General features: G+C 34.7%; 4 protein-coding genes across 6 annotated transcripts; 2 read left to right on the top strand and 2 right to left on the bottom strand.

Moving 5' to 3' along the window:
• Positions 1-2271: 2271 nt before the first annotated feature.
• LOC148169756 (ATP-binding cassette sub-family G member 1-like) lies at positions 2272-9290 on the top strand. The gene is made up of 9 exons (XM_088044371.1): positions 2272-2380; positions 2433-2570; positions 7143-7260; positions 7311-7500; positions 7546-7691; positions 7742-7980; positions 8028-8435; positions 8481-8737; positions 8787-9290. Exons 2-9 carry the CDS (start codon positions 2456-2458, stop codon positions 9198-9200), a joined length of 1887 nt encoding a protein of 628 aa, XP_087900497.1. The 5' UTR covers positions 2272-2380; positions 2433-2455; the 3' UTR covers positions 9201-9290.
• v (Tryptophan 2,3-dioxygenase vermilion) lies at positions 9269-11311 on the bottom strand. Of its 3 annotated transcripts, XM_088044373.1 has the most exons (7): positions 11182-11310; positions 10724-10833; positions 10524-10672; positions 10349-10479; positions 9677-10286; positions 9535-9628; positions 9269-9489 (listed from the first exon to the last, which is right to left on the bottom strand). In XM_088044373.1, exons 2-7 carry the CDS (start codon positions 10744-10746, stop codon positions 9351-9353), a joined length of 1146 nt encoding a protein of 381 aa, XP_087900499.1. In that variant the 5' UTR covers positions 10747-10833; positions 11182-11310; the 3' UTR covers positions 9269-9350. The 3 variants fall into 3 exon arrangements, with proteins under 3 accessions (XP_087900499.1, XP_087900500.1, XP_087900498.1); XM_088044374.1 differs by lacking the exon at positions 10724-10833 and having other exon boundaries at positions 10524-10678; positions 11182-11311; XM_088044372.1 differs by lacking the exon at positions 11182-11310 and having other exon boundaries at positions 10724-11093.
• A 5288-nt stretch (positions 11312-16599) lies between these two features.
• On the top strand, positions 16600-24227 carry LOC148169758 (proton-coupled amino acid transporter-like protein acs). The gene is made up of 8 exons (XM_088043243.1): positions 16600-16820; positions 16945-17113; positions 17163-17279; positions 17329-17479; positions 19482-19603; positions 22522-22606; positions 22657-23120; positions 23174-24227. Exons 2-8 carry the CDS (start codon positions 17055-17057, stop codon positions 23592-23594), a joined length of 1419 nt encoding a protein of 472 aa, XP_087899369.1. The 5' UTR covers positions 16600-16820; positions 16945-17054; the 3' UTR covers positions 23595-24227.
• Positions 24223-26325, bottom strand: LOC148169759 (sensory neuron membrane protein 2-like). The gene is made up of 8 exons (XM_088044226.1): positions 26322-26325; positions 26034-26277; positions 25586-25733; positions 25380-25542; positions 25250-25335; positions 24737-25204; positions 24564-24689; positions 24223-24517 (listed from the first exon to the last, which is right to left on the bottom strand). The coding sequence occupies exons 1-8, from the start codon at positions 26323-26325 to the stop codon at positions 24242-24244; spliced, it is 1515 nt and encodes a 504-aa protein (XP_087900352.1). The 3' UTR covers positions 24223-24241.
• Positions 26326-26747: the final 422 nt, after the last annotated feature.

The raw sequence follows: 26747 nt of genomic DNA on the forward strand, positions 1-26747 counted from the left end.
CTTCAAGCAGAGAATTTAAATTGCTTTAATCTATTTTGTTCGTAACTCTGTTACTTCATTCTAACCATAACTGAACTCTCTTGCTTGAGTTGAATAATCGATCGACGCTCCAGGATTTTTGTTGACTATTATGCAAATATAGAATAAGCGGTCATTGCATTTGATGTTAGTCAAGGTTGGATCTTTATGTTGTAACAGTTTGGTCGTCCACCCTGACCATAGTCAACATAGAGATGTCCAAGGTTTCTTAGATTCCAAAGATTTAGAAATCTTACAGAAATTATTACAAGCGATGATTTGTTGTTATTATTCAAGGTTGGATAAAAAAATCTGTAGAAAGTGGAATAACATTATGTTTAAACGGATATTGTGAATGAAATACATATTATACAGATTTTATCAGAGAGAGGAATGAAACTGTCTGGTGCATTGGATGAATAATTATTCTGTGGAAATTGTTGCCTTGAACAAATTTCCATAGAGTACCGCAAATTTTTCTGTCATGGTCCTTTTCGCATAGCAAATAGTCCATTGTGTGGACTCTCATAAAAAATATTCAGAATAAATGGCACATCACCTTGGACACCAGTACAGTTTCACATCCATCATCATTGATCATTAACATCTATGGAATGTGCTTATGAAATGTTAGTTCAGTAACTGCCGTTGCATAAAGAAGAAAACTAAAGCATGAAAAGATCAAAATCCAGGTGTTCACGGAAAAATGTAGCAATAGCCGCAGGATATAATATTATATAATTCATTTGTTTATAACTAACGTCAAAAGACTTGGATGTGGTAATTATAATAATTTTTTTGTATATCAGTTCAAATACATTTTTTCGATAACGATTGACGTCATAAAACACCTTGATGCAATCAAGCTTAGAACTCGTCAAAATTACTTTTTTGTTGTGTAAAATAGAATGAATTTTAATGAGTTGCGATTTATTTTGCATGATTGGTTTCTTCACCACGATAAACTTAAACTTGTAAAAAAGAAGGTCAAGATTAAAGATTGGGAGCAAAACTAGTTGGCATAATTCTATGCGGCAAAATTTTCCTGAATCAAAAATAGTTTTTTTATAAAATATAAAATAATAACCACTTATACCCCAAATAACTACACTGCTCCCCAAAATTAAGGCAAAATCGACTTTACCGATTTTAAAAATGGCTTTAAAAAAATTGTTGACTTTAATTAATGTCCACCAAGAATACTGCCTGTTATCAGAATTCGATTTTCATTTCTGTTTTTGGCACTTTTTTGGAAGAAATGTTAATTTTTTGGAAAAATTTCCATTTTAAATTGTCAATATTCGTTTAATAAACATGTAATAGGGACCAGTTTAAAAAAATAAAATTTTAAAATTTTGCGGAGCAGTGTAAACTTTACGCCGTCAAAGTATTTTATCTACACTTGAAACTTAATTATTACTTTATTTGCTCTTGAGACGAATGAAGCACGCTTTTTGAGCCAAACAACTTAAGAGAATGCAAATTTTGTATTGTCGGCTTCCAAAGCAAACACGAACATGGCAGTTTGCACAGCCCAAAAAACACGAAAATAATACACACAAGCGACGACTCAAATTTCTAATTGTTGTTAATTGCAATTAAGAAAGCGTGTCCTGTCCATCCGATCATAAATTTTAAGTTATTTCGCCATTCACAGAAAATTAGTGAGTCAGTTTTCAATATCACATTAATTGCCAACATTGCAACACCGAAAATAAATTAAAGATCAGAGCAGAGGCGCTCCCAATATTGAAAAAAATATATTATTTTTGACGCAAGGCAATATTATTGTTCGTCGCTGTTGAAGCGTGCACACAGTGTTATCAACCGTAAATAAATAAATATAAAAATATCACGATTTACTGTAGTCATGAAACTTCCTCGTGTTTCGAAGACAACGTTTCTTTCATTGTGTCACGTTTTTTGAGGAATACAAAACGCCGCGCTCAACCAGAGAATACTGCTATGTTTTATTACATCGTCGATAAAATCCCAATTTGATGTTCCTATCGCTGTCATTACGGCTCGGGATAATGCAATATCAATAATAACTCATCAATATTAGAAACTTCTTATTGCTTTATTAGGCGCCTCCGGTGATTTATTAATAAGAAAAGGTCCTTGACCTGCAAAAGTAACATTTCTAGCAAGTACGAAGCAAGAAAATGAAAAATGAGTAAAATTAAAACGCCCCCTTAAAACGCAGAGTCACTTCAATTTGATGTAAATAAACAAGCATTAGCGCATGTGTTCTACTAACGTGCTTAAAATGAGTCAGTCCGTCAGAACCAAACTACAAAGAGGGGTTTCAATGCTGGAGTTCCAGCAACGTCCGTCATCCTCACTCAGTTGATTGTAGAATGTATTTAAGTTCACATTGATACCTTTCGCCTTGTTAATTTTTTTAAGTTTAGTTATATGTGGTGAAAGCCAAGACATGGGTGACAATGTTGAAGAAATTCGCAAAAATGACGTTTTGCTTTTTGGGCAGAGGCCACCGGTGGATATCGAATTTACGGACTTAGCATACACCGTGCCGCAAGGAAGAAAAGGTCAGAGTTGATGATATTCTTTTTATCTGTACGAGATAAAATTGCTGCTTATAAATTTGACCTAATTATAAGAAAGTCGTGGGTTTCTGCAGCGGATTTTTCAGGCGGCGCTTTATTAAAACAGTTTCAAGTTTTCCCGAGTATACATTTTCATAAATCTTGTAATAACACTTCCGGCAGCAAGCAACTTTCTTCTTTTTGGAACGTAACCAATTATCAAAAAAAAATCGGAAGTGAGATAAGTTCACAAACATGGTAATCGCCGATTTGAATAAATTGTAGCGAAACCACAAATTTAGACTGTGGAAATTCGAGCCTCGGGGACTCTCACCTCTTCTTTGAAATCGTGGAAAATTTCATCTGGGGCTTCCCTCCATCAAAAATAACAAAAAACAAGTTTATTTTGGTGTTTTTGGAGCAAAACGTTTAGTTTTTTATGTTGAGATTTTTACCTGCTTCACCGTCAAGCAAACGAGTTTCGCTCTTTTGCAAAAAGACCTAACGCGTTCAGTAGTGGCCTCATTGCAACGGCATCTCAATGCGATCACAATCATAAAAAATTAATTGATACTGTTACATAACTGTTTTGAAACTGCACACACCTCATCGCATCTGCATTCAATACTACCCACACCACTTGGACTCTGCAAAAAGAGTGTGGCCATCAAGTTCATGGTAATGATTAATGAATCATACCATAACTGAACTTGATTTTTGGATGCAATTGTTGCGACATCCATGAAACCATAATTTTCCTTTATTTCTCCATACAGATCAGTGCAAGCTAACAAGTTTCCACACTTCTATTGCAACTTCGTACTTTCGTTATTTTCAATAATTAAACGGTGATGCGTAACGTATCGCAAGGTACTCAATACTCTCACATTTCGTAATTAAATGTAACTACTTTAAGCCGATTGTTGTTGTTTAATGAGTACGAGATTTGTACATTGTATTGTATTTGGACAGCGATGCATGCAGGAAATTCGGTTTTGGTGAATTCATGGATATATTTGACACAAACACGTTTGTTGTTTAGACCTTTCGACAGGTCAAGGCGTTGTTTAAAAATCAAAATGAACACTGATTTGAAAATTTCTATAGAAATGAGACAGTGCCAAGTCCAGCAATCTTTTGACCCTTTTACATACATTGAAGTAATTACAATCTTTAGTTGATAAACTCGTAGAACATGATACATAGTTAATTTCAGCTTTATGTTATACTATTATTATACTTTTATTCCTTTTCCAATAATTTCTTAGTAGGTAACCTACTATGTTTGCGGAAAACTCCATGATGTCTGTTACTGGTATTAATTACTTTTACCATAAACTACTGATAACTGTAATCAACGATAACATGGAAGCCATTATAGTTGTAGAAATTAACTAATCATCAGTGAGTATTTTTGGATCCTCAGAAAACCACCACCTCATTGGTGTGCAGTCTATCACCCAATTACATGGTATTTACACGGCCGTTGAACTTAGGTAACTCGCGAGGTGGAAACATTTGTTAAAAGTCAGATAACAATAGGCTGTAAATAATAAACTTTATATGCAAGAGTACATTCTACTGACGATTGTCCCCCCTTTTAATAAATCAATGTTAGATCGGACTACTAAGTCCATGAATTTATAATTTTTTCCATTGCAATTATTTTTTTCTTTTGAGCAGAGGTCAACACTTCAGTCAGGTAATCGGCAACGTATTTGTACTATAATATGATGTGCTAAAATGCTTAAGAACCGTTCGATAAATTTGCACATAAAAAAACGTTTTGCATATTCATTATGTATGATAATCTGATATAGTGTATGAACACACGTGGCTTACCCTTACATATTTACATAAAAACCTGTGTCAATATGCAAAAATAAAGTGCTGAAGATTTATGCACACAGACGTCATAGTTCAGTTGTTAATATATTAATTATTATTTTTAATTTTCTTATATTTATTCTATCAATCACGAAAGATACCTATAGACGTCATTCGATATGATATAATTTCCATATCTTTTCAAGCATGATTGTGTTGAATAACAAATTTTTATTCATGATTCATTCATTCACTGAGTAATTATAATGAGGTTTTTTTAAGAAACTATTCATGTTAAAAGGGGCAAATTAATTTAATTATAAGTGAAAAAAATAATGACCATAGCTATTTGATTTTTTATCTTCCTGTTGCAATTAACTTAGACAAAAAAATCCACAATTTTTTTTTTGACAACCGGTTCTTCGAAAAGAATTCGCGAATAGTTTTTTATGAGGACAATGATTCCACTCTAATGGAATACATTAGAATATATTGTCAAAATTTATTGCGCTGGATTTGCAAAAATAATAAAAATGCATTTAAAAGTTCATATGGGATTTTTTAGCAGCAGCTTTTTAGCAAATTCCATGAAACTGAGTGGCGCAAATAAAGAACGTTGATCATTAATTGGGTATAATATGCTTAGATGTGTACAGAAAAAAAAACATTAATTTTTTTGCAACCTGAATACATGATGAAAATGCCACCTTTAACGTATTTTAAACTTTTTATGCATATTTAAATTTGATTCACTAAACAAATTATACACCAAACGAAACCAACTCACCTTCAGATAGCAAATCTAATTATATCTCTGACCACAAGACTTTTTTTTCTATGAAAATTGGCGAAAATGCTACCGGATTCAACTCTTGAAACATAACCTCTATGTCGCAAATGGGATTTCCATTGGTGCACGTGATCTGCAAAAAGTACAAGCATCAATTAAAAGAAACTGTTAATTGCGTTTTCAGGGATTTATTTACACTTACTGACACGAATAACAATTTAAAAACAATTTCTCAGGATTTTTATGCATTTTTCACTTTCAAACAGGTTGCACTGGTCTGCCAACCTAAAAGTTCAAAAATCCCTAGATTAATTTGAATTTAAATTGTTTTCTTGGAACAAAATAATAAATTATTACCATCACAACAATTTTGTATGTTTTTCTCTGTGTACTTAGTTTTATGTTTTGGGCCAAAATTTTTTATTATTCATGCCTAAATTTAAAATTTGGGGTATTTTCTGGGCGGTAATCGAAATTATGTAACTAAAAATGCCCGCCATGTTTTAAAATTAAATCAAGGCTACGAATAAATTAAGATATTGCCAATTTCTTAGACGCTAAAAACATCAAAATCTCGAAGGTGATTATCTTCAAATCAAGTTTTCTGCACGCAATTCTGCCTTCAATTATGTTCTCAACACGAACCCAATCATTACTTCTAATATTCCATCACTCGTCGTAATTTGAGCATTTCTTTTAATTTAGTGCAATTATTTCAACAGATTAGAATGGCCGCATTAAAAGGAAACTGGATTTTTATGGAGCTGTGCTTCGTACACTTGGAAATGATATTTGTTGCACATTTGTCCTAGTATTCAGGAAAAACGACCAATAGAAGTTTTCTTGTGGCTAAATGACCTCTTTACTTTCGCTGTAATATTTTTGTTGCTTTACATCAACGATAGCCAGCTAAAAATTATGGCAAATGCGAACTTTATGAAACTCATTTCCTTACATTCAAATGAGAACAATTAAGTGGAACAAACATATAAGTGTTCAGTTTTAGCTATCTCGTATTTAATTACTATACTAGTTGAATTATATTTGTTTGTAATTTTTCTTATAAATGGACAGGTAATTAGTTGATACATGAGGACTTTGCGCCTGTTTTCCACGTGCTGCACAATTAAATAAATTACCAGCTCGATGAATAGGAACAGGAGATAAACAAAGCAGTTTGAGCCGCACAAATCTTCCACGAACCTTTGGGAATGAAGTTATGCAATAAGTGGAAATTTTCTGTATTCTTCTGAATTTTTTTGATTGTTGAGGTCGTGAAATGACTAAGCAAAAATTTATAAAACGTTCCTTGTTGAGGAAAATTAATTTATCAGTCTCAGTTAAATGTGAAAGTGCTATCATTTAGCGTGGGCTACTAATTTTGCATTAACACCTTCGTTCGTGAAAGCTGTTTCTAACTGAAGCATCCAGGGAAGTTATCTCATAGGTTTCCGTTTTTATTGACTGCACGATGATCTAAACTACTTCATATTTCATAAGAACAAGAATAAATTTACATTGTAACAATATCTTTTATGGTTTAGGAAATTAAGAGGAACTAATGGCTGTTTTATAAATTGCATAAATTTCTATATTTTGCAACCTTCATGACTTAAAACAAAATTAGCTCTGGTTTGATACGTGCTCTATCATTACCAGTCGATTGTCTCAGTAATTACCAATTAAAATCGGTGACCTTTTTCATCACGCCATTATGATCTAAAGAGGACAAATTGTTAAATAATGGATACTTGTATTAATTTGGTCATTATTGCATAACTTGATATAAAATCATGGGACAAAATCGCAAGGCTTCACGTTATCTTCAGCACCAAACAAACATCTTCAATGGTAATGTCGAAATAAAAAGGCCACGCTAATGACAAAACTTTGTTTAATTGTACTCAATTACTTTGACATTTATTTCTTCCTCAACTGATGAAATTCGTTTTTTTCAGGTTCCAAACTTATCCTTCGGAGCATCAGCGGTAAATTTCGCTCAGGTCAATTGACCGCAATCCTGGGACCTTCCGGGTCTGGTAAAAGCACTCTCCTCAACGTCTTAGCCGGTTACAAGTACGTCTCGTACCTTTACTTCCAGTTCTGGTATAAGTTTCCTTTCACAGATGTAGAGAAGCTACAGGCACCATTTTAATCAATGGCGAGCACAGGAATCTTAAAGAATTTAGAAATATATCGCGATACATCATGCAGGAGGACCTCATCCAGCCAATGTTGAGTGTCCAAGAAGCAATGTTGATTGCAGCGAACTTAAAATTAAGCAAAAAAGTCGATACTAGTGATAAGATGAAAATTGTAAGTTTGTTTCACACTAGCACTGCTAGTTTAACTTGGGAATAGATTTCAGATATCTTAGAATTACTGAGATTGAACAAAACCAAAAATACTCTTACTAATAATTTGTCGGGGGGAGAGAGGAAGCGGCTATCAATCGCGTTGGAGCTTATTAACAATCCACCAGTGCTTTTTTTAGATGAACCAACAACGTAAGCAACTCTCAATTGCGTTAAATACTAATTAGCCTGTGCTTTTTTAGTGGATTGGACGACCTTTCCTGCTCCCAATGCGTGTCTCTCCTCAAACAAATAGCCGCGGGGGGAAGAACTGTGATATGCTCAATTCACACGCCTAGTGCTAAATTATTTTCTCTCTTTGACAACGTTTACGTAATCTCTTCAGGACAGTGTGCTTATCAAGGCTATGGTCCAGATGTCGTACCGTACTTATCATCTTTAGGACTCGCATGTCCCACTCATTACAACCCGGCAGACTTTGGTAACTCTTCCATCGCGATTTTCCGATAGTCTAACACTTTTCTGTAGTTCTAGAGATCTGTTCTGGGGAGTATGGTGATTGTCAAGACAAGATGGTATCAGCCATCGATAATGGAAGAAACATGAATGTGGTCGATCGAATTGTTCCTTTGTTCGACAGCAGTGGTCCTTCAGAGAACGTAATCCATCCGTTCCAATGCGAGTCTACCAAAGAAGGGAAGAACTCGAGCTGGGATCAGTTTACTATTATTTTAATGAGGATGTGGGTCCAGATGTGGAGGAACAAGAGTTATCTTCTTTTAAAAGTTGTTCTTTACATTGCTGTGGGCCTTGTGATAGGAAACATGTACATCGGGATAGGAGAAGACGGGTCAAAGACACTTTTCAACTTCGGATTTTACTTCAACTGTATTATTTTCTTCATGTACATACCAATGATGCCCGTTTTATTATCTTGTAAGTATAACAAACTGCCGTCTTTGTACTAAACCCCGGTTTTAGTTCCTCTAGAGATACAGTATTTAAAAAGGGAACATTTCAACAAATGGTACGGTTTAGGATCTTACTTCTGCGCCTTAACAGTATCCACACTACCCGTGCAGATGCTTCTCGGGAGTTTATACTTGTCTATGGTCTACATCTTCTCTTACCAGCCTCTGGAAATCGATCGGATCATTGGATTCTTCGGAATATGCTTCTTGACGAGCATCATTTCCGAAAGTTTCGGTCTCCTCATCTCCTCCACCCTCAACTTAATTGTGAGTTTCTTTAATTACACTTGGAGTCTCTTCATGTGTGGTCTTTCAGAATGGAATGTTCGTGGGTCCCGTAATGATGGTTCCATTTATAGTTTTCTCCGCTTATGGTTTTGGCGAAGGTTACGGCAGTATTCCCATCCTCATTAAGATTATGATGCGTTCGAGCTATCTTCGGTACTCTTTTGAAGCTTTGGTGTTGGTGATGTTGCGCGGAAGGAAGTTGGAGTGTCCCGAAAGTGAAGATTTCTGTATTTATACAGATTTAGACGAATTTATTGAAGTAATGGCGATGAATAACGCCGTTTTGTGGGTTGATATCCTAGCGCTGCTGTTATTCTTAGTCGTCGTCAGAAGTGCCAGTTTTTACCTGCTGAGACAGCGACTGACACCAAATAAGACGTTCATGGCGTTGCAGTATATTGGGCGGTTTATCAAGACAAGGATAAGCGAGGGTCGATATTAATAACAGTGATAATAGGTTAAGGAATTTAGAGATTTTGTTTAGTTTTTATACAAAGTCCAAAGAGATGGTACTCAATAAAAACTACCAGAAGATAGTATTTTAATTCTTATCAAATTTGTGTGAAATAAACTAAATGTGAAAAAAACAGTTTTAGTTCCCATTAGCTAGTTTGTTGGGCCCCCAGTTGCACAAGTGGCTCCTCATCGACACCGTCAGAGGCGGAATGTAAGAGCGCGGAATCAAAAACGTAGACAAATTAAACAAGTCCACGAAAACTTTATACCGATCGCTGAAAACTCACATTTACCACTATTTCAAAACAGTTTAAACTCACCTCAGAGTTGACCTCAAGTACTGATAACCTGAGGAGCCACCAGTTCCGAGTTGCGAAGATCCGATCATTCTTTGCACCATCAAGACGTGGTTATCTAAAATTCGTTTTCTTCATGTGGAAATGGTAGTTTTTAGGTACTTACAACGCCACTTTGTGATTAAAGAATCAATGTCCATGAGTAATGTAAGAATCTGATGAGGCTGACTAAACCTCGGCTCGTCCCTGTAAAACGTGATCATAATAGCTCCCTGAAGAGCCTTGTGTGAAAATCTTCTTTCTCCTCTTGCTACCAAAGCCTGGTGAACTTCAAACTTGAAAATCGACTCGTACACTTCTTTGCATTTGTCCAGATCGTTCAACTTGGCACGTTTCAAACTCTCACAAGTCTCGGTTTCTGTAAACTCTCTTTGCTCCTTGAGGAGTTTTTCAACAGCTGCTTGGTATTTTCCCCAGAAGTTGAAACCTTCCATCTCCAAACCTGGAGTTCGCTCAAGCCACCGTTGCACCAAGTCGCTCAAAGAGGGCTCAGATTCTGATTTCTCAATCTCGGTAAGAGCTTGAGGGTCATTTCCGAACACTTTGGCGTAGTTCTGGTTGTACTTAACTCGATTTTCTTGTCGAACACCCAATTTGTTTTCCAGGAGACGGAACTGTAAGCTCTGGAAACCGGAAGCTGGGCGGAGGTAACAGCGGAAGTCCATGAAATCCAAAGGAGTCATTGTTTCCAGGATCATGACTTGGTCCACGAGAACCTAAAACAATCAACAATGTTGTGTGATGAAATTCGAGTTATCATTCCCATGACCCACGTTACCTTCAAAATTAACACGACTCTGTTGAGACGTTTGAGGATCTCCAGAGTCTGGGACTCTTCTAGGACATCACTGAAGATGTTCCTGATGGAATCCAATTCGTAGATAATCTGTTTGAACCACAGTTCGTACGCTACAAGAACTCGTTTTAGTTGAATCAACTACAAGCATTGTTACCTTGATGAGTGACAATAAATAAATGTTCATCATGCACAGTCCGCTCGTTTTGTTCACTGAGTGGTCTTTGCGCCCCCAGAATCTTGTCCAGCATCAAATACTCCCCGTATAACATCCCTCCTTCCTCCCCAAGAGGATCTCCATCTTGTCTTTCTCTAAAAAGTTACGAACAAAGAAAAATTTAAATGGAGTAAACTTACGGTGGTCTGATCGGGCAGCTCATTTCGATGTGACGTATTTTGCTTCAAATTTACAACTGAATTCGATATCGCTAGTTGGATCGTTGACTTAATCAAGTTGACGTAATTTGCTTAGGAATAATAAGCCCCGTTTCAAATAACTGTGGATTTTTTGATATTAAAATACGCACTATACTATGTCTGTTATTTGCACGATGAATGGATATCGCCGAGTATTATTGAATTATCCCTTCCGGTAGTAATTTAATTTTAGATTTTTGTCGTGATGTTAATAAAAACCTTAGAAAAGTAATTATAACGACGCTAATTACGCTGTATTGAGTCATTCTGAAGATAAATATGAGATTATTAAACATACCAGAAAGCAGGCGAATTATTGAATATTTTAGGTCACTAAAAGGTAATCAATAAGGCTTTCCGACTGAAATTGATACTGAATATCTTTATGCTGTATTTACCTTGATATCCGATTACATGTAAGTCCTTACAGGTATATTTAGAGCTTAACGATTTCCTTTCAGTTTAATTTAACAGTATCGGAAATTCTGTAAATGTTGTGACCGTATGGCTACCAAACCACCCCAAACACTTTGTTTTGGTTGAAAGGTCAACATAATCGTAACGGGTGACCTCTAATTACTAAATTTGATTACCAGTTTTTGCAATATTTTGCGTCCATGGGATTAATTAACAAGATAATATTCTTACACACCAAGCATGATCTTGCGTCGACAGTAGCGAAAACAAATTCATTATTTTCAATGATGAAACTTTGAAGCAAATAAAAAAATATAAATTCGGTGCGATGATTCTAAATGGTTTTTAAATCCTTAGCGAGCTTAAAAGATAGAAGTACTAGAGAAATTTGTATCTATCAAGAAATTGTGTCAAATATCCGAGCAATAAATACGGGGTGTCTCAAAATTCCCGAATTCCGAGTTCAGAGCGTTGCAGAGAATCACTTCAATAGTTCAAATATGAAATAAAAATAAAGATTCGGGACTTCCCCACAAAGATACATGATGTGAATGTGCATTGAGACCCCTGTAGATTCAAAGAAACCGACTCGAGCGCAATGTTCAAAATTTTTACCAAAAAAACGATAGAATTTTGCTGATTTGAGTATTAACCAAAAAATCTATCAAAACTATCAAATTTTATATTGATCCATTTAATTAGAATGAAAATGCTTTAAAGAATAGGCCACCAATAAAACAACGGTGCACAATTAGTCGTCTAAGTTGAAGTCCGATTTGAATGAAACTAGAGTGCAAAGAATTGTGAATGTTTACATTGTCAAATAAACCATTTTCGTTCATATTTTTGCGGTTTATATATTTTTCCACTTATGGTGTAAAACTAAGGTCTCTGCGTAATTTTCTTTGAATTTATTAGTGTTTTGAAATTTGCGGTGGGAAATGACTTGAATATGAATGAATAGAAGAAATGTGGTCAGTACAACTTATAAATCTTTTTTCATTTAAATTTTTATGACCTTTTCTAAAAGTTAAGAGTCATGAAATGAAAATATTTGTGTCACTTTCTTACAGTACGTTACTAATTAGTACATCATAAATTAACGTTTTCAAGAAATATTTTCTCTTAATAAATGAATGTGTATTGTGTTCGCAAACGTTCAATTTATTTCTTCAAATTTTATTTATTTTTCGTAGTAAAAAAGCCGTTGAAAATTATTGAGAAATTTCTATAATTTCATTTCGTCAGAAACAATTTATTTTCCTAAATGCCATAAAAAGGTAAATGTTTTGCGTATTATCTTTATTCATGCTTAGATAGTGATGTTTGCAATACGAAATATTTAAAGATTAATTATAATACTGAAGTGTAATAATACTCTACAGTAATCGCTAAAATTCTACCTAGTTACACTGGTTTAATTTTTAAAAGTGTGACCTGAATCACTGATCTTTATTCTTAGTTAACGAAAATAAGATGATGTCATTTCTTCTGTTTAGACAAATTTCTACTTTCTTCTAGAATTAGAACAAAAAATATAAACAATAAGCTGGTTTAACTCATTTGCACAAAATATAAAATCATTCATGCGAATTATTGCAAAACAAAAAAACTTTTGAAGTGTAATTAACACAACTGAAACCTCATTTTACTTTGACTAGTGGTCTAGTAGACAATAAGACCCAAATATTTCGAATAATTTAACCTGAAAAAAGTCAAAAGGGGAGAATATCTACAACAAAATCGGAGGATCCAATAAAAATCAGTAGCTGAATGTTTTGAGCGTAGGTATTTTATAAACAATCCGTTGAATGTAGTCGACCTTTTAAAACTTGAATTCTAAATTTTTTATTGCCGACATTTAAAGAAAAGCACTCCATCATAACTGACCTGAGAGACTTATGACGTCAATTTTGAAGAGTGCTACACATCTGTCTACAGTTGGCAGATTAGATGGCTGGACGCGATGAATTTACTCGTAGATAAAATGTTTAATAATAGTAGTTCAAGCATGTCTAGAAGAAAAAATATCTTTAATTTAAATTAATCATAACATTAAATCATGGTCTATCACTGAGATAAAAGTAAGTCACTTAATTATTTTTTATAGCTAATAACGAGCTAAGTCTGAAGATTTACGAAAACAGAAAGTTAGTAGGAGGAATTAAAAAAGAAAATTTATAATGACAAGCTTATAATACCTGTAAAGTACCCATAAATACTTTTCTCAATGAACTGATATTCATACAAATCTAGGTCCAAGTTCAAGTTCTTAAGTGCGCAAAAACAAAACTTTTAACTGAAGTGATTTTGTTTCCTAGTACCAGAGTTTTCAATTACCTTTCTCATTTTCACTTTCTTGCCCCTTTGCCGTCTTTTAATGCTCAATTCAATTTAGTTTGTTGTTTATTTGATGGCTCAGATTTCGAATCTTAAGAAAAAACTCCAAACTACAACAGTAACAGCCTTGAATTAATAAATCGACGAGTTTCTGTATAGTTAATACTGATGGAGGCAATTAAATTCACTTTATAAACATAACCAGCAGGTATAAACTGCTTTATGAGAACTTGTAATAACAATAAAACAAGTCACCACGTGTTTTTAAGTCCCATTCGAATATTTTTTAAAACAAAGAGTTAAAATGTAGAAATTAAAATAACATTTTTCTGCCTCTACCTGCGCCAATCGACTCTTCTAGAGGACAATTGTCTGTTGACCTTTCGAAGCTGCGAGTTTTTACGTCCTCTGGGAAACCCAATGTTAAAAAATTGTTCTAAATTCCAATATGACTTTTACTTTGGACATGCGTCCAGGAATTCGCGTTCCTCACCCACTCCCAATGGGTGATAAATAGTTTCAGAACTACGCCGTAGAATGACCGAATGTGCTAATGAGCTAATTTGCACTAATTTTGACCAATTTTTGGCTTTCTACAAACGAATTTTCCTGTTTACGATATTTTGCAACAATATCAAATTTTTAATATACAGGCTGTCCCAGAACTCGCGCCTCAGAGAAAAAGGGCTTATGGAGGCAACAATTCTGAACCAAAATTTTGAAACCATAATTTTTTAACTCAAAAAATAACCGAGATAAGACAAAAAAACTGTAGCCAATCCCGAAGCCGAACAGAATTTGAAAATTGGTAACTATGGACACTAACTATCATCCATTGGCCAGTTAAGCATTAGACTCTCGTTGCCTAGGAAATTGGGATGGCCATTTACTCCACTTCTCGAATAAGCTTTTGGGATTGGTTGTTAACTTTTTATCAGTTCTCGAATACTATTAAACTTAGTCAATTTTTGTTTTGAAATTTACCATCTGTATTGCTGTCGGCACCCTTGCTCTCTGGGGCGCGAGTTCTGGGACATCCTGTATTGGTGTCGGATAAATCGGAGGAAATAATACAATGACAACGATTTGGATTTAATACCACAGATCAATGAATCCGAAAAATGTGCCTAGTTAAGTGGTTAATCAGTTAAGTTGGCGGATTTTATTAATTGACTTTAATGATAAAAAAACAAATGTCATTTAAAGCACTTCAAAGATAATTGCATCTTGTATTGTATGGAAATGCGGCGATGTTCTGATGTAATAATGCGGTTAAGGAAGATCATAATTTTGAAATCTGCTTGTGGTTTCCAGGTTTCCAGTATTCATCGATAAATTTTATTACTTATAAAAAATGGTAAACATCAGTGTTGTTGTTTTTCTCTGATAAATAAATAGGAGTAGTTTATAATTTCGAAACTTCGCTTAGAAATTAAAAACTGAGGTACTTATCTAAAATCAAAGTGCGATAAAAAAAAGGAATGTCCGCATGTAGCTTTAGCGACAGATAAAGATAAGTGTCTGAGATTTTTGGAATGTTAAAATTGTTATAAAGTTCTGCAACTATTGGGACCCTCATTGAGTATGAAACTCATGACATCAAATGTGACTTTCTTTTAATAATAGCGAAAGTAATAAGAGCAATGACCGCCTGTTGAATTTGAAGAAAAAAACTAGACAAAAAAAAGGAAACTTTTCACAATTAAACAATTAAAATTGGAACCCAAATAACTGGAAACTTAATTATATTTTCAAACCCTTGCCTTGGCCTAGTCGACCGTAATTATTGTCTCTTAACAATACACAACGGAAATTTTGTAGCAATTCGAATTTCTTTTTGCGAAAACGTTCCTACACGTGTTTCGCATCTCAAGTCGTTATCAATGAGTTACGATAAAACAGAGACACGTTCCAACAAAATGTCATCAAACGGAAACACAAGGAAGAGATTTGATTTAAAATTCTCAACCTTGGATCTCCTGAAAAACTTTGTCAGATTTTATCAAGAAATCAGAAAAAGTTTGCAGACTACCTCCAGTAGTGAAAACTCTGCAGAGCAGTTACACATTGTTTTGGAATGAAAGCAAGTATTCTTATCATTACATATTTGAATTAGTTGAAGATTGGTGATTCAGGGTTCGTTGTTTTAAAGGACACAATAGAGAGGATCTTCTTTTTTCGCCGAGTCATAAATGATAAAACCAATTATTACCGATGTTTGAACACTGTAACGTCCTTTAATAATTAAATTACATGTTCATATCGTGGGATTGATGATACGGACCATTAATTTAAATATATCTTTATTTTATCAATCTGCGACCACAATGGAGAGATTTACTTTTTGACGTTTTAGTCCTTTGTTCTGTGTTGTATCAGCTTGGAAATAACCTGAATAACAACTGTTTTAAATAGTTCTCAATGAATTATAAACGAAATATTTCTCATTATTAAAACACGCACTAATTTATGACACTACTAATTGTATCCTGTTTATTTCCATATGATCACTAATTGTTAAACTATTTACACGTGGCGAGATTCGATTTTACCCCTACACTACTAATTAAAAGTACTTTAGACACGATTCAGGCTATGATTTTTCTTAGTCAATTTGAGACAAACAATAATTTCATATAAAAAAATTAATGAGATCTTTGAAGGATTCTTTACAAACACGAATGGGTTGCTATAGGTTCATGAACTTGTGAAGGATCCTCCTTGCTATTGCTTAAACAAATAGATATAAGATATAGAAGGTGCGCTAAAAACGAAGTACGAACACAATTGTATTTATTTTATAAATCTGTGCCTGTGATAATAATTTTATAACGTGCGCAGTATCCGCTTAAGTCATTTTATCTAAGCCATAAGTGGTCGGAATCAATGACAAACCAGAGAAAAATCAATAAACAACTTGCACACGTTAACGTCATAAGCATTGATTTAACAAAATATACAACACTCCATTGAATTTTCATTATTATGATCTCACATTTTCGTCACTACAGTTGGAAAAACTTAAGATTTCAGTCAAAGAACTTCCTATATTGTGTGGTATAAAATGAGGCAAGGACATTGTTCCGTTCAGTATAGACAGCGTGTAGACTCCTCCACTAATATATATACCATCACAGGTGCTATAATTTACTTAGTGTGGTCGCGTACTCTTGTCCGATATACTAGTAAGCGACAGCGTCGTTATGTATAGTACGAATCGTGTTAGTGGGTAAATTAATAATTAATACAGCAGTGATTGGTTTATTGTAAACGCACTCAGGTGAGTTTCACACACACTTTTTGTCAAAATCTGGGTTAGGAGCGTGTAGAAATATTGGCGATTTTAGTACTAGCAATAAAATCTTATCACACCTGAAGTGATTTAACTCAACTTGGAATTGTAGGGTTTAGTGGTGATAAGAAAGATTCATGACCGACAACTCAAATTTCCACGACAAAACACTTTCACTTACCGATTGCTAAATTCGAATTACTTAATGACTCTATCATAGTCATGACTGAGAAAAAGAACAAGTATCCGTCAACGTTCACTGTCGACAATTTTAGTTCAACGTGAGTATTTCTTTTGCTAAAAATTTTCTGTTGTCATTTGTGTTTTTAGTACCAAACTTGCCGACAATGAGTTCAAAATTCCTGTTGGGAGTGTTGAGACCGTCTCTGGAAAGGTCGATAAAGAGTACAATCCCTACGAGCACAGAAATGTTGAACACCCTAACACGTAAGTGAATCATTTTGCGGGCTTCCGGTGGTTACACTATCATTTGCAGGTTTTCCGGAGCGTTGATGCATCTCTTGAAAAGTTCCTTGGGGACGGGGATTTTGGCGATACCAAGTGCGGTGAAATCCGCTGGGATTATCATCGGTGTTGTAGGAACAGTTTTTATTGGAGTTCTGTGTACTCACACCATTCATTTACTGGTAAATACTTTTATGACACTTTAACAAAAGACTTCTTATAAGATAAAAATTATCTAACTGTTAAGGTAGGCTAAACGAATTTTGCAACAAATTCAGCGATGCGTAGAAATTGATGTCGCCATTATTTACACTGACGAAGATGATCGCATTTATTTGTTATCACGGGTTTGTTCGTTTGCAGAATTTCAAAAGACTCTCGACACATATCGTTATCAGTCGAGTGAGGTATCAAATCACTCAATTATTATTAACAAACTACTACAAAATGTGGTCAATATCAACGCTGTTATCTAGATTGTAATGATTTTTAGTTTTATTAAGCGACAGAATATATTTGGTATTACACCCACTCAAAAGGATGAACCTTATCGCAAATCCGTTGCCAAAACTGTGAGAACATTTTTGATAATTTAGTGCTCACGCACCATGCTTCCTGCTATTGTTTTTCGGTAATTAATTGATAGGGTGTTGATCGTCTCTAATACTTTTAACTGAGAATTGTTCGGGCAGAATTCAAGGCTTGGTGATAAATGCGTCGCGTGGAAGTCCAATGTATTAAAAATGAATTTGCATTGTTGTTAATTGCAAAAATTGAAAGATAAATACTGTCGCATTGTAGTATGTTCGGTCGGTAATTCACAACCAAGCTATAATTCAATAAGAGTTATTTAAATAACAATCAATTCTTTAGCTGACTATAATTAACTCAATAACTTCGATTCAAAATTTCTGGTTTGTTTAACTTTGTCGACTCCAATCGTGTAATGTTTATTACCTTTCTAGACAATTTAGCACTGTAATGTCAAGGCTGTAGGACTATACAGTCTGTAATTGGTAATTAGTACATAGCAATTTGCAAAAACGAAATATTTTTAATTCCGGAACCCATGATCGAAACTAAAAACATCTAAGTAAATGATTTTGATTTTCACATTTCTGCTCCTACATGCGAATTTTAATCATTTAATCCAGAATTTATTATTAAAATTTAAATTATCTGCGGTTTTAAATAATAATTTTTTAATTAAGAACAGCATATCAAATATAACATTATGGTTTAGTCAATTTAAATCTGTTTGAAAAATCGCTGAATTTTACATGTAAGTTTACAACTGATAAAATTATTCTTATTTAAAGTTTTTGCCAATATAAGCATGCTCAAACTAGTAAACAATTTGGTTTTATGGTTTTAGATAACCGACCAGAACACCTGTTCTAAAATAAAAGAAACAGTTAAAGAGAAAGCGTCTTTCAATCAAAGCATAATGCAAGAAAATTATGGTTCCTGACTAGAATAAGAAGTACATTTCATTTTATTAACCAAACAAAAGGTGTTTCTTAAGAAAATTTGCAAGGTTTCGTAGACATAGACCACTCCATTGTCAATTTTGTTTTATTTTTCCAGTTCCTTTATATCTAAATCAAACAGTTATCTTAACGATTTGTTGAAGATAAGGTCTTTGTTTTTAAATTAGTTAGACCTCGAAGAAAAAGACATGACGCGGCCTTGCATAAATGTGGAAACCAACAAGATTTGCACAATGTCCATGAAAATTTTCGAATGTTAAGACACAGAGATAACAATTTACATTGTACTGACTTAATTTAATTTTAAATATTTGTTTTGCTTCTCTGGTTTTGTAATGAATAATGATCATCCAGAACGTACTATTATTACCTTTTGTTGGACGTAACAGCCGCAATTACTTCTTTATGATTTATTGAAAAGTTTCAGAGGTGACTCATAGAACACAAAAAATTGTTAACGGATCTGCTTATTATTTATCGAAAAAAATCGCTCATATTTGTGATGGATGACTTATTCTTCGTGTATCGTGAATAATTCAAGACACTTTTTACGACTTTCAACACCTGACAGACAAACCCATAGATAGCCTATGGTGGTAATATTAAAAACCGTGATGATGGACAGTAATTGCATATACCCGAAACTAGTTTAAAACCCGATGTCGAAACAGGTTACAACCATCGTTTATTTTAGGTATTCGCATCACAAGAAATATGCAAGAAAGCCAAAGTTCCGATGCTGGGTTTTTCGGAAACAGCTCAAGAAGTCTTCAAACATGGCCCGAAAGCAGTCCGTCGTTGGGCCACATTCGCTGGGTGAGTTTCTAACGGAATTTACACTGACGTCAGCGCATTGCAAAAATCAGAGTGATGATTCACAGCATTCAAATTAAATAATTAGATAAAAAACGATCCCGTTCATCGTATTGGTAATTTTTGGGGTCATGGTTATCCATGGATTACCTTCACGCTGCGAAGAATAATAAAATTGTCACCGGTTGTTTCACAATTGCGACTTTTTGCATGAAATTGAATGAGTACTGCAGCTGGTATTAAAAATCAGGTGATCTTCTCAAAATTTTCCGCTGCTAAAGTGGCAGTTTGGTTTTATTGCAGGATTGACCTGATGTGCAATTTTCGAATGCCTGCAGACATGTGTTATAAAGCTGCTTGTACACGATGTGCTGCGACTTTTGTTCTAGAAAGCAAAGTGGAAAAAAACGCGATAATTTTTGTTTAATTAAACGTAGTACGTGAGGACATGACCTACCACAGGCCGATTATGCTTGTTTGTCATAAGTTGTAATTTATAAATAAATAAATAAATAAACAAACGGATCCTCACATTAAAATAGAAGTCCATCGAGCCACAACATTTTCAACACATAAAGATTAGATTCGTAGGTATTTAAAAAAATGTTGTGATCGTAATGGTAAAATATGGCTTTTTTGGACTTATTGGAATTGTTCAACTTTATCAGTTCACATTAATTTTGTTTATTTTATATCGTTCACATAATTTATGATTTCAAGTCTGGAAAATACAGCAATTATATGCGCAACAACATAAATAATACGTATAATTTTTCGTATTTGTATCAGAGTATTTATTTTATTTTATTAGAAATAGTTAGATGCGCATTTCATCCCAACGTCTTTATCGGGGCACCTGTAGCAAAATACGCATTCCAGTTGTAATTGGAATGTCTTCAGAAAGATATGTCGTTTATTTAATTTAATTATAAATATTTACATGCATTGTGGCATTCGTTTGGTTAGATAACTTATATTTATTAGCTGATTTTACATATTTTTATTGATTTCGAAGAACTCGTAAATTAAAATTAGTAAGTAGATGCCGCAAACAATCTCGACGATGGAATACAAAAGAGTCATTTACGCAATTATAATGCTAATTAAATGGCCTCAATGAAGAAGCCGCAAAATAATAATTGTAAGAATTTCGGAATAAAATACAGTTAGAAGTGAATATAAATAAAGGAATGGATCAGCGGAGATTTCAATGGTGGAGTAGAAAACGATCCCAAAAAATCGGAGCTGGAACTGGCGAAAGACAAAAGAGACAGGAGAAAACAATACGAGGGAAACTTGAGGGCAAGAGAAGCAAAGAATAGAACGCGGAAGTTTTATAAATCCACATCAGATAATGAATATTTATGTAGATAACTTATGAGTATAAGTTACCACTTTGGTAAAGACTTGAAATCTTTACAAAATTATCAAACAAGGCAAAAGAACACACTTCGATGAGTCATCGTAATTCCACGGGGATTTTCAGGAAACCGGTATTGTACAATGTACTATATTATTATGAACATAATGTTTACATTTTCATTTAGTCACAATATAACCTTGTCAGAACAAACGTTTTTTGTCGATATTAAAAAAGTAATAAGTTATGAGATTATGAGATCATTATACAAGCACAAGTATACCATGAAAACATTTTTTTTTCTAAAAAACTGAACAACCAAACTAGAAAATGAAATTAATTTTCCGTGTAAATTACCAGACAAAGACTTGAATGCCTTACCGACAGGATAAGTTTTAAGCGAACACGCTGTACGTTTTCAATAGCATCAAGAATTGCTAATTTTATACTGTGCAGAACAATAAATGCAAAAAGAAAGCTCAATCTGCTACGCATCTGAGAGCTCTTTCGTAACAAGAATTTGATTAACTTTTACTGCATATTTGCTTTCGCCATTTTTCAGTTTTGGTGGCTTATGCAACGATAAACTAGTTCAAGTCAGACTTGATAATTAAAGGGATTGATGAAAGCAACGGGTTATTAATGCAATTGTACCTGCAGAGCAACTACCCAAGTCAACATTAAATAATTTCACTGACTCATATGGGATATAATCAGAAGTTATTATTTCCATCAAGTTAACATTTTCATGTTTATAACAAGGTTAAGTTTTCAACATGGAAAATATTTTTCTGTTGATTCCAAGTGAAAGGTTCTGTCTTCCGTGTATTACAACAGTAAATGACGAGATTTCCGGTTTTGTACAATTTTTCTAGATATAATTGTTCGCTTTACATAAGACCTTTAATATTTAAATTCTTGGAACACTTTTCTGCATAAACCTTCACCTCCTCTTCATTTGACATGACCTTCTGGTTGTCAATCGTGAGCAATATTTTCTTTATCCCACTTACATCGATGGTATTAAAGGTGCGGTAATGAGTTCACATGGAAAGAATTTTAATACACATATCGCTATTATGCCAGTTATGGGTGTGATTATCATGCAAATTAGTTAACTGCTGATAAGTTCCGCAGACGTGGTACTCCATAGCACATTGTCCAGAAAATACATTTATTTCATACAACTAAGTAAATAGTTATAATTGTTAATAACAGCAGCTCCTGGAAATTTTACAGTCGGTTTATTTTTGTTTACTTGTTTTTGCTGGGGTCCTTGACAGCATTTTGAGGTCATTGATATTTCTATAGACAATAATAATTTACAAAGCCGAAGTTCTTGTATCTAAATATGATAGACAAATGTGCAAATGTTTCGCGTTATTTTAGTACACAAAAAGACTAAATATTGGATATTTCTTTCGAACAATTTGAGAAAGCTTTATTTAAACAACTCTCACTCTTTTTTTTTAATCGTTCCTTCATAAACAATCAATTTAGTTTTAGAAAGGGACAATTAACACCGAACTTTTTTTTATAACTTGTGATGTCTAATTTCCAGAATATTCGTGGATGGATCTCTCCTTCTAACTTACTATGCTGGAAACGCCGTCTACGTGGTCTTCATCTGCGAAAACATCAAAGATGTAAGTTCTTTTGTCACCCCAACAATCCCTTCTAAAACGATACGTTTCAGTTGGTAGTCTTCCATCACCCCTCTGTGAAAGACTGGGCCATACAGTACTATATGTTGATGTTGATGGTACCACTAATGATCTGTTGTCAAGTGCGTCAATTGAAACATTTGGTACCTTTTTCAATCATTGCCAACAGTACAATGATCGTGGCTTTTGGCATAACTCTCTATTACATGTTTGCCGGAATTGGTGACATCGACATGGATGACCGGAAGCTCGTCAACGACATCAAGTACATTCCACTTTTCTTCAGTACTGTCCTCTTTGCCATGGAAGGAATTGGTACCATGCTGCCAATTGAAAACTCTATGATCAAAGCCCAATTTTTGGGATGTCCCGGCGTCCTCAATCTCGCAATGAGTTTCGTTGTAACTCTTTACACAATCATTGGTCTTTTTGGTTACCTTCGATTCGGCGATGGAGTTGGACCTAATGTTATTGGAAACTTACCAGATGAAGAAATGTAAGTTTGACCTCTTACCAACAACATTACCATTGTTAAATTGTTCTTTACAGAGCGGCACAAGTGGCCAAAATGTGTATAGCAATTGCGGTATTCTTCACTTTCATGTTGCAATTCTACGTGCCATGTGATATAACTTGGAGGAAACTTTCACCGAGAATCCCAGAAAAACATCACAACATTGCTCAAATTATTATGAGGATTATATTGGTGATCTTCATTGTTGGGATTGCCGCGGCAGTACCAAAATTAGACGCCATCATTGGACTTGTTGGATCAGTATGTTTCTCAACTCTCGGCCTCTTTATCCCTGTTGTTATTGACACCATTTTAAACATGGGAGAGGAAGGAGATTTCGGATTTTTGAAATGGAGACTGTGGAAAAACATTTTCGTTGCGATTCTCGCGTGGTTTGCGTTGTTCTCTGGAAGTTACTACGCGATTGACGGATTAATTAACGGTCCATCAAATTAAGAATGTGATCAATTAACTCTAGCTTTAAAGTAGGTTATGACAAATTGTTTTAATTGTTAAGAATAAATTTATTTATTTTTATTTAAGATACATTGTGAGGAAGTGATGACAATCAAAGTACTTAAATACTATAAGCGTACTTCTTCGTGCATATTGTGCACCATGTACAGGCATCGTTTCATTTACTTAATGATTCAGGTCATGGTCGGAAGTAACAGTCATGTTTCCACAGTTCAAGCATTTTAACGATATAACTGCCATTTACGCAAAAGAAAAATGTCGTTTACTAATCTGGTATTTCAACAATGCATTTATATAAGGAGTCTTCAAGAAAGAGGTGCAAAAGACACAAAAATTCGTTACGGGTTCCCTTTTTTTGTTAAACTGTTGAATTGTTATGTAAATATTCTAGAAATACATAAAAATGTATCAGCGCTGCCGTTGAAAAAATCCATTAAATTTCAGCGCACTTAACTTCATTTTTACTTATTCTGAAATTGGATTGATCACGGCAGAGTGATATAACTAGTACTGTGATTTAGCTCTTAAAATTTATAAAACAAATGTTTTTATGGAATTTTGTACAAAAATTTGTCCAAGCACTTCATAAATAAAATAAGAAATCGCTAATACTACGCCTCGTGTTTTTATTCTGTAATTTTCCAAACGTATCTTTCATTATTTCGGGCCCTCATGGTAAAATCGTTCAAATCAACGAACCGTCGGAGCTGCTCTTCAGCTTTAACCGTATTGTTTCTTCCACAAGTAAAAAAAATCTTATCTTTAATAATCGCGAGAATGAAAGAGACAACTAAGCAAACACTTCCTGTGATAATCAGCGCGTATTTCACCACATCAAAAATCTTCAATTTCTCGAAATTTTCTTGGAGTTCCTGAATGATATTCATCGGGACTTCCGCTCCCTGAAACAGGGTATAAGTGACGACAAAACATCACAACAATGTTTACATTTTCGAGCCAAAGAAACGGGAAAAATCCTTCACTGATGTTACTCAGCAAACCCACTTCTTCGTATCTTTTGACAAAAATGTTCATCTGAAATCTGCTCTTCACTTTTAACGCCAGACCAGTTTTCTGAAATGGTACAAATAATTTTAGATTGATAAAATGTCTCTCTTAACTGGCTCCATGATAATAACAGTCCCGTGCTTATCTCGATTAGGTTTGAGGCCTTGGCTTAGTAAGGACCCTTCAGCATTGAGAAAGTGTGGTTGTGAAATGACGATGGCTGAGCCGGTACAAGAAGTCACATCCATTGTTCCCACTGGAGGACACTTCTGCTCGCAAAAGCAACTCTTCGCTTCAAAAAGCTTGTTGGTTTGGAAACGGTACGTTTTCAACCCCGAGTACTCCACTTCTTTTGCGAAGCTAACAGAGAAATACCGACAAAAATCGGGTGCGAAGAAATCGAGACTCTTCGGTGGTTCAGTCATACTAGGATTCACAGTTAAATCAGTTCCTTGGATTTCGTTACACGGCTTCTTTTTCCATTGGGGCAACGAGTCATTGAGTTTAAAAGACAGGATTTTACCTTTCGGGGTTTTGGACCCTCGTCCAATTTCGTAGGGACCGTCAGGGGTGCCGTTCAGCTAAAACGTAGACTGAAATTGCGGAAACTAAAAGTGGAGACTCACGTGGTAGAAAAGAGACAATAAAAAATTATCACCACTTTCTCGAATTGTGTGGGGTAATTTCGATCTAATACCATCACAAATTAAATCTAGAAAGACATCAGTACTGTAGAATTGAGAAGAGTGGACTTACCGGTGTCCTCCGACTCGCAGGTAATTTTCAAACCATCGAACAAAATGTTACGGACTGAGTCAGTAATGAAGAGTTTATTTAACTTCGGGTATAAAAGAGGGAGAGCGTCGTCAAGGAGAGGTAGCGCCATCGGGGAGATCTTGAAGATCTTCTCAGCCATGTTCTTAAGAAAAAATAGTACTGGTTGTACCATTTATCACACTTACCACAACAGCGAAGTGGATGATGGTAACAACGTCGTTTTCCGATCGACATCCTGAGTCCTCCGCGTTGTAATAATAAGACTTCCGTTGAACGTACTTAATGGTGTCGTTTTCTTCATCCACTTCAAGAACTTCCCTTTCCCTAAATTCGCTGAAATTTAACGTATAGTTCAGCCAAGTTGGTCTGAGCTACCCTAAAAGCATAAAAATTTGCGGGCTACCGCAACGGGACAGCTTCAAAAGATTCTCAAGTGCACATAATGAGGGTTTATTTGCTCAAGTTTGCACCCTGCGATAAGAACAACATCCCTAAACAGGCCAGATGTCTCGTCATAAATGACAAAATACCGCAAAATGTCCGGTTGCGGTTGCCGTCTAATTTTTATGATTTTATGTTGGCTCAGACTAACTTGGCTGAACTATAAAAAAGGATGCGCTAAGTGATACGTACTCGTAAACAAAAGGCCCCAATTCTTTAAAAACGGGTTTTGAGCCCATTTGAACCTCATCAGCATTCGTAACATTAAAAAAATAAATCTTAAGCTTGAACGGAAACGGGATTTTCTTCCACGACTCAAAAGCGTGGTTTCCTTCCTGTAAAGCCGTTGCTTTACCAATGAGAAACATTTCAAGTTTTGGAAAAATAAAACTTGAACAAAGCAGACCTAAAATAAGAGAAGAGAAGCCGACGATGCCTGTAAATGTATAGTTGGAAATATCTAAATAAACCCAAACATGCGCATGGTAGAGGGGTATTTTTGACATTTGACGGGCCTCCCAACCATAGGCGCCACAGATGAACTATTTGAAAGAACATTCCCGCAAATATTTATTATCGAATCAGAGTGCAAAGGTTACTAAAAATTATCTAAAAGAAGATTTTTAAACCTAGGGCGTAGTTTCTAAATTATAAACACGTCCCATAATAGTGGTTTTATTTTTCAACCAATGTTGGTGTTGACACGACGCCACTGCATCACGTCAGATGTTCGCTGGCGCATGAGTATTGACGCGATTTGCTAATGCGCATCCGTTTGTTTGGGTCTTTTTACATCTTTCCATCTGTAGCTACGTTTAACCGCATTTTGTGGAATAAATTAGTGGTCATTCATTCGGGTATTGATACAAATATTCGGTGTGTAATGGAGTGAGATTATCGTGTTAG

The sequence above is a fragment of the Gnatocerus cornutus genome, chromosome 8, assembly GCF_029298725.1.
Source record: "Gnatocerus cornutus isolate USDA-ARS CGAHR chromosome 8, icGnaCorn1.1, whole genome shotgun sequence".
NCBI classification, from domain to species: Eukaryota; Metazoa; Arthropoda; class Insecta; order Coleoptera; family Tenebrionidae; genus Gnatocerus; species Gnatocerus cornutus.

Bases quoted from the DNA above. Each gene is read 5' to 3' on its own strand.
- LOC148169756 (XM_088044371.1), top strand. From the start codon at position 2,456: ATGGGTGACAATGTTGAAGAAATTCGCAAAAATGACGTTTTGCTTTTT. The intron at 8,436-8,480 runs GTAAGTATAACA...CCCCGGTTTTAG, and splicing joins GATGCCCGTTTTATTATCTT to TTCCTCTAGAGATACAGTAT. The intron at 8,738-8,786 runs GTGAGTTTCTTT...GTGGTCTTTCAG, and splicing joins CCTCCACCCTCAACTTAATT to AATGGAATGTTCGTGGGTCC.
- v (XM_088044373.1), bottom strand. From the start codon at position 10,746: ATGAGCTGCCCGATCAGACCACC. The intron at 9,629-9,676 runs GTAAGTACCTAA...AACGAATTTTAG, and splicing joins TTTAATCACAAAGTGGCGTT to ATAACCACGTCTTGATGGTG. The intron at 9,490-9,534 runs GTGAGTTTAAAC...GTGAGTTTTCAG, and splicing joins TACTTGAGGTCAACTCTGAG to CGATCGGTATAAAGTTTTCG.
- LOC148169758 (XM_088043243.1), top strand. From the start codon at position 17,055: ATGACTGAGAAAAAGAACAAGTATCCGTCAACGTTCACTGTCGACAAT. The intron at 19,604-22,521 runs GTGAGTTTCTAA...TCTAATTTCCAG, and splicing joins CGTTGGGCCACATTCGCTGG to AATATTCGTGGATGGATCTC. The intron at 22,607-22,656 runs GTAAGTTCTTTT...GATACGTTTCAG, and splicing joins TCTGCGAAAACATCAAAGAT to TTGGTAGTCTTCCATCACCC.
- LOC148169759 (XM_088044226.1), bottom strand. The intron at 25,543-25,585 runs GTAAGTGTGATA...TTTTTTCTTAAG, and splicing joins TCATCCACTTCGCTGTTGTG to AACATGGCTGAGAAGATCTT. The intron at 25,205-25,249 runs GTGAGTCTCCAC...TCTACGTTTTAG, and splicing joins TATTGTCTCTTTTCTACCAC to CTGAACGGCACCCCTGACGG.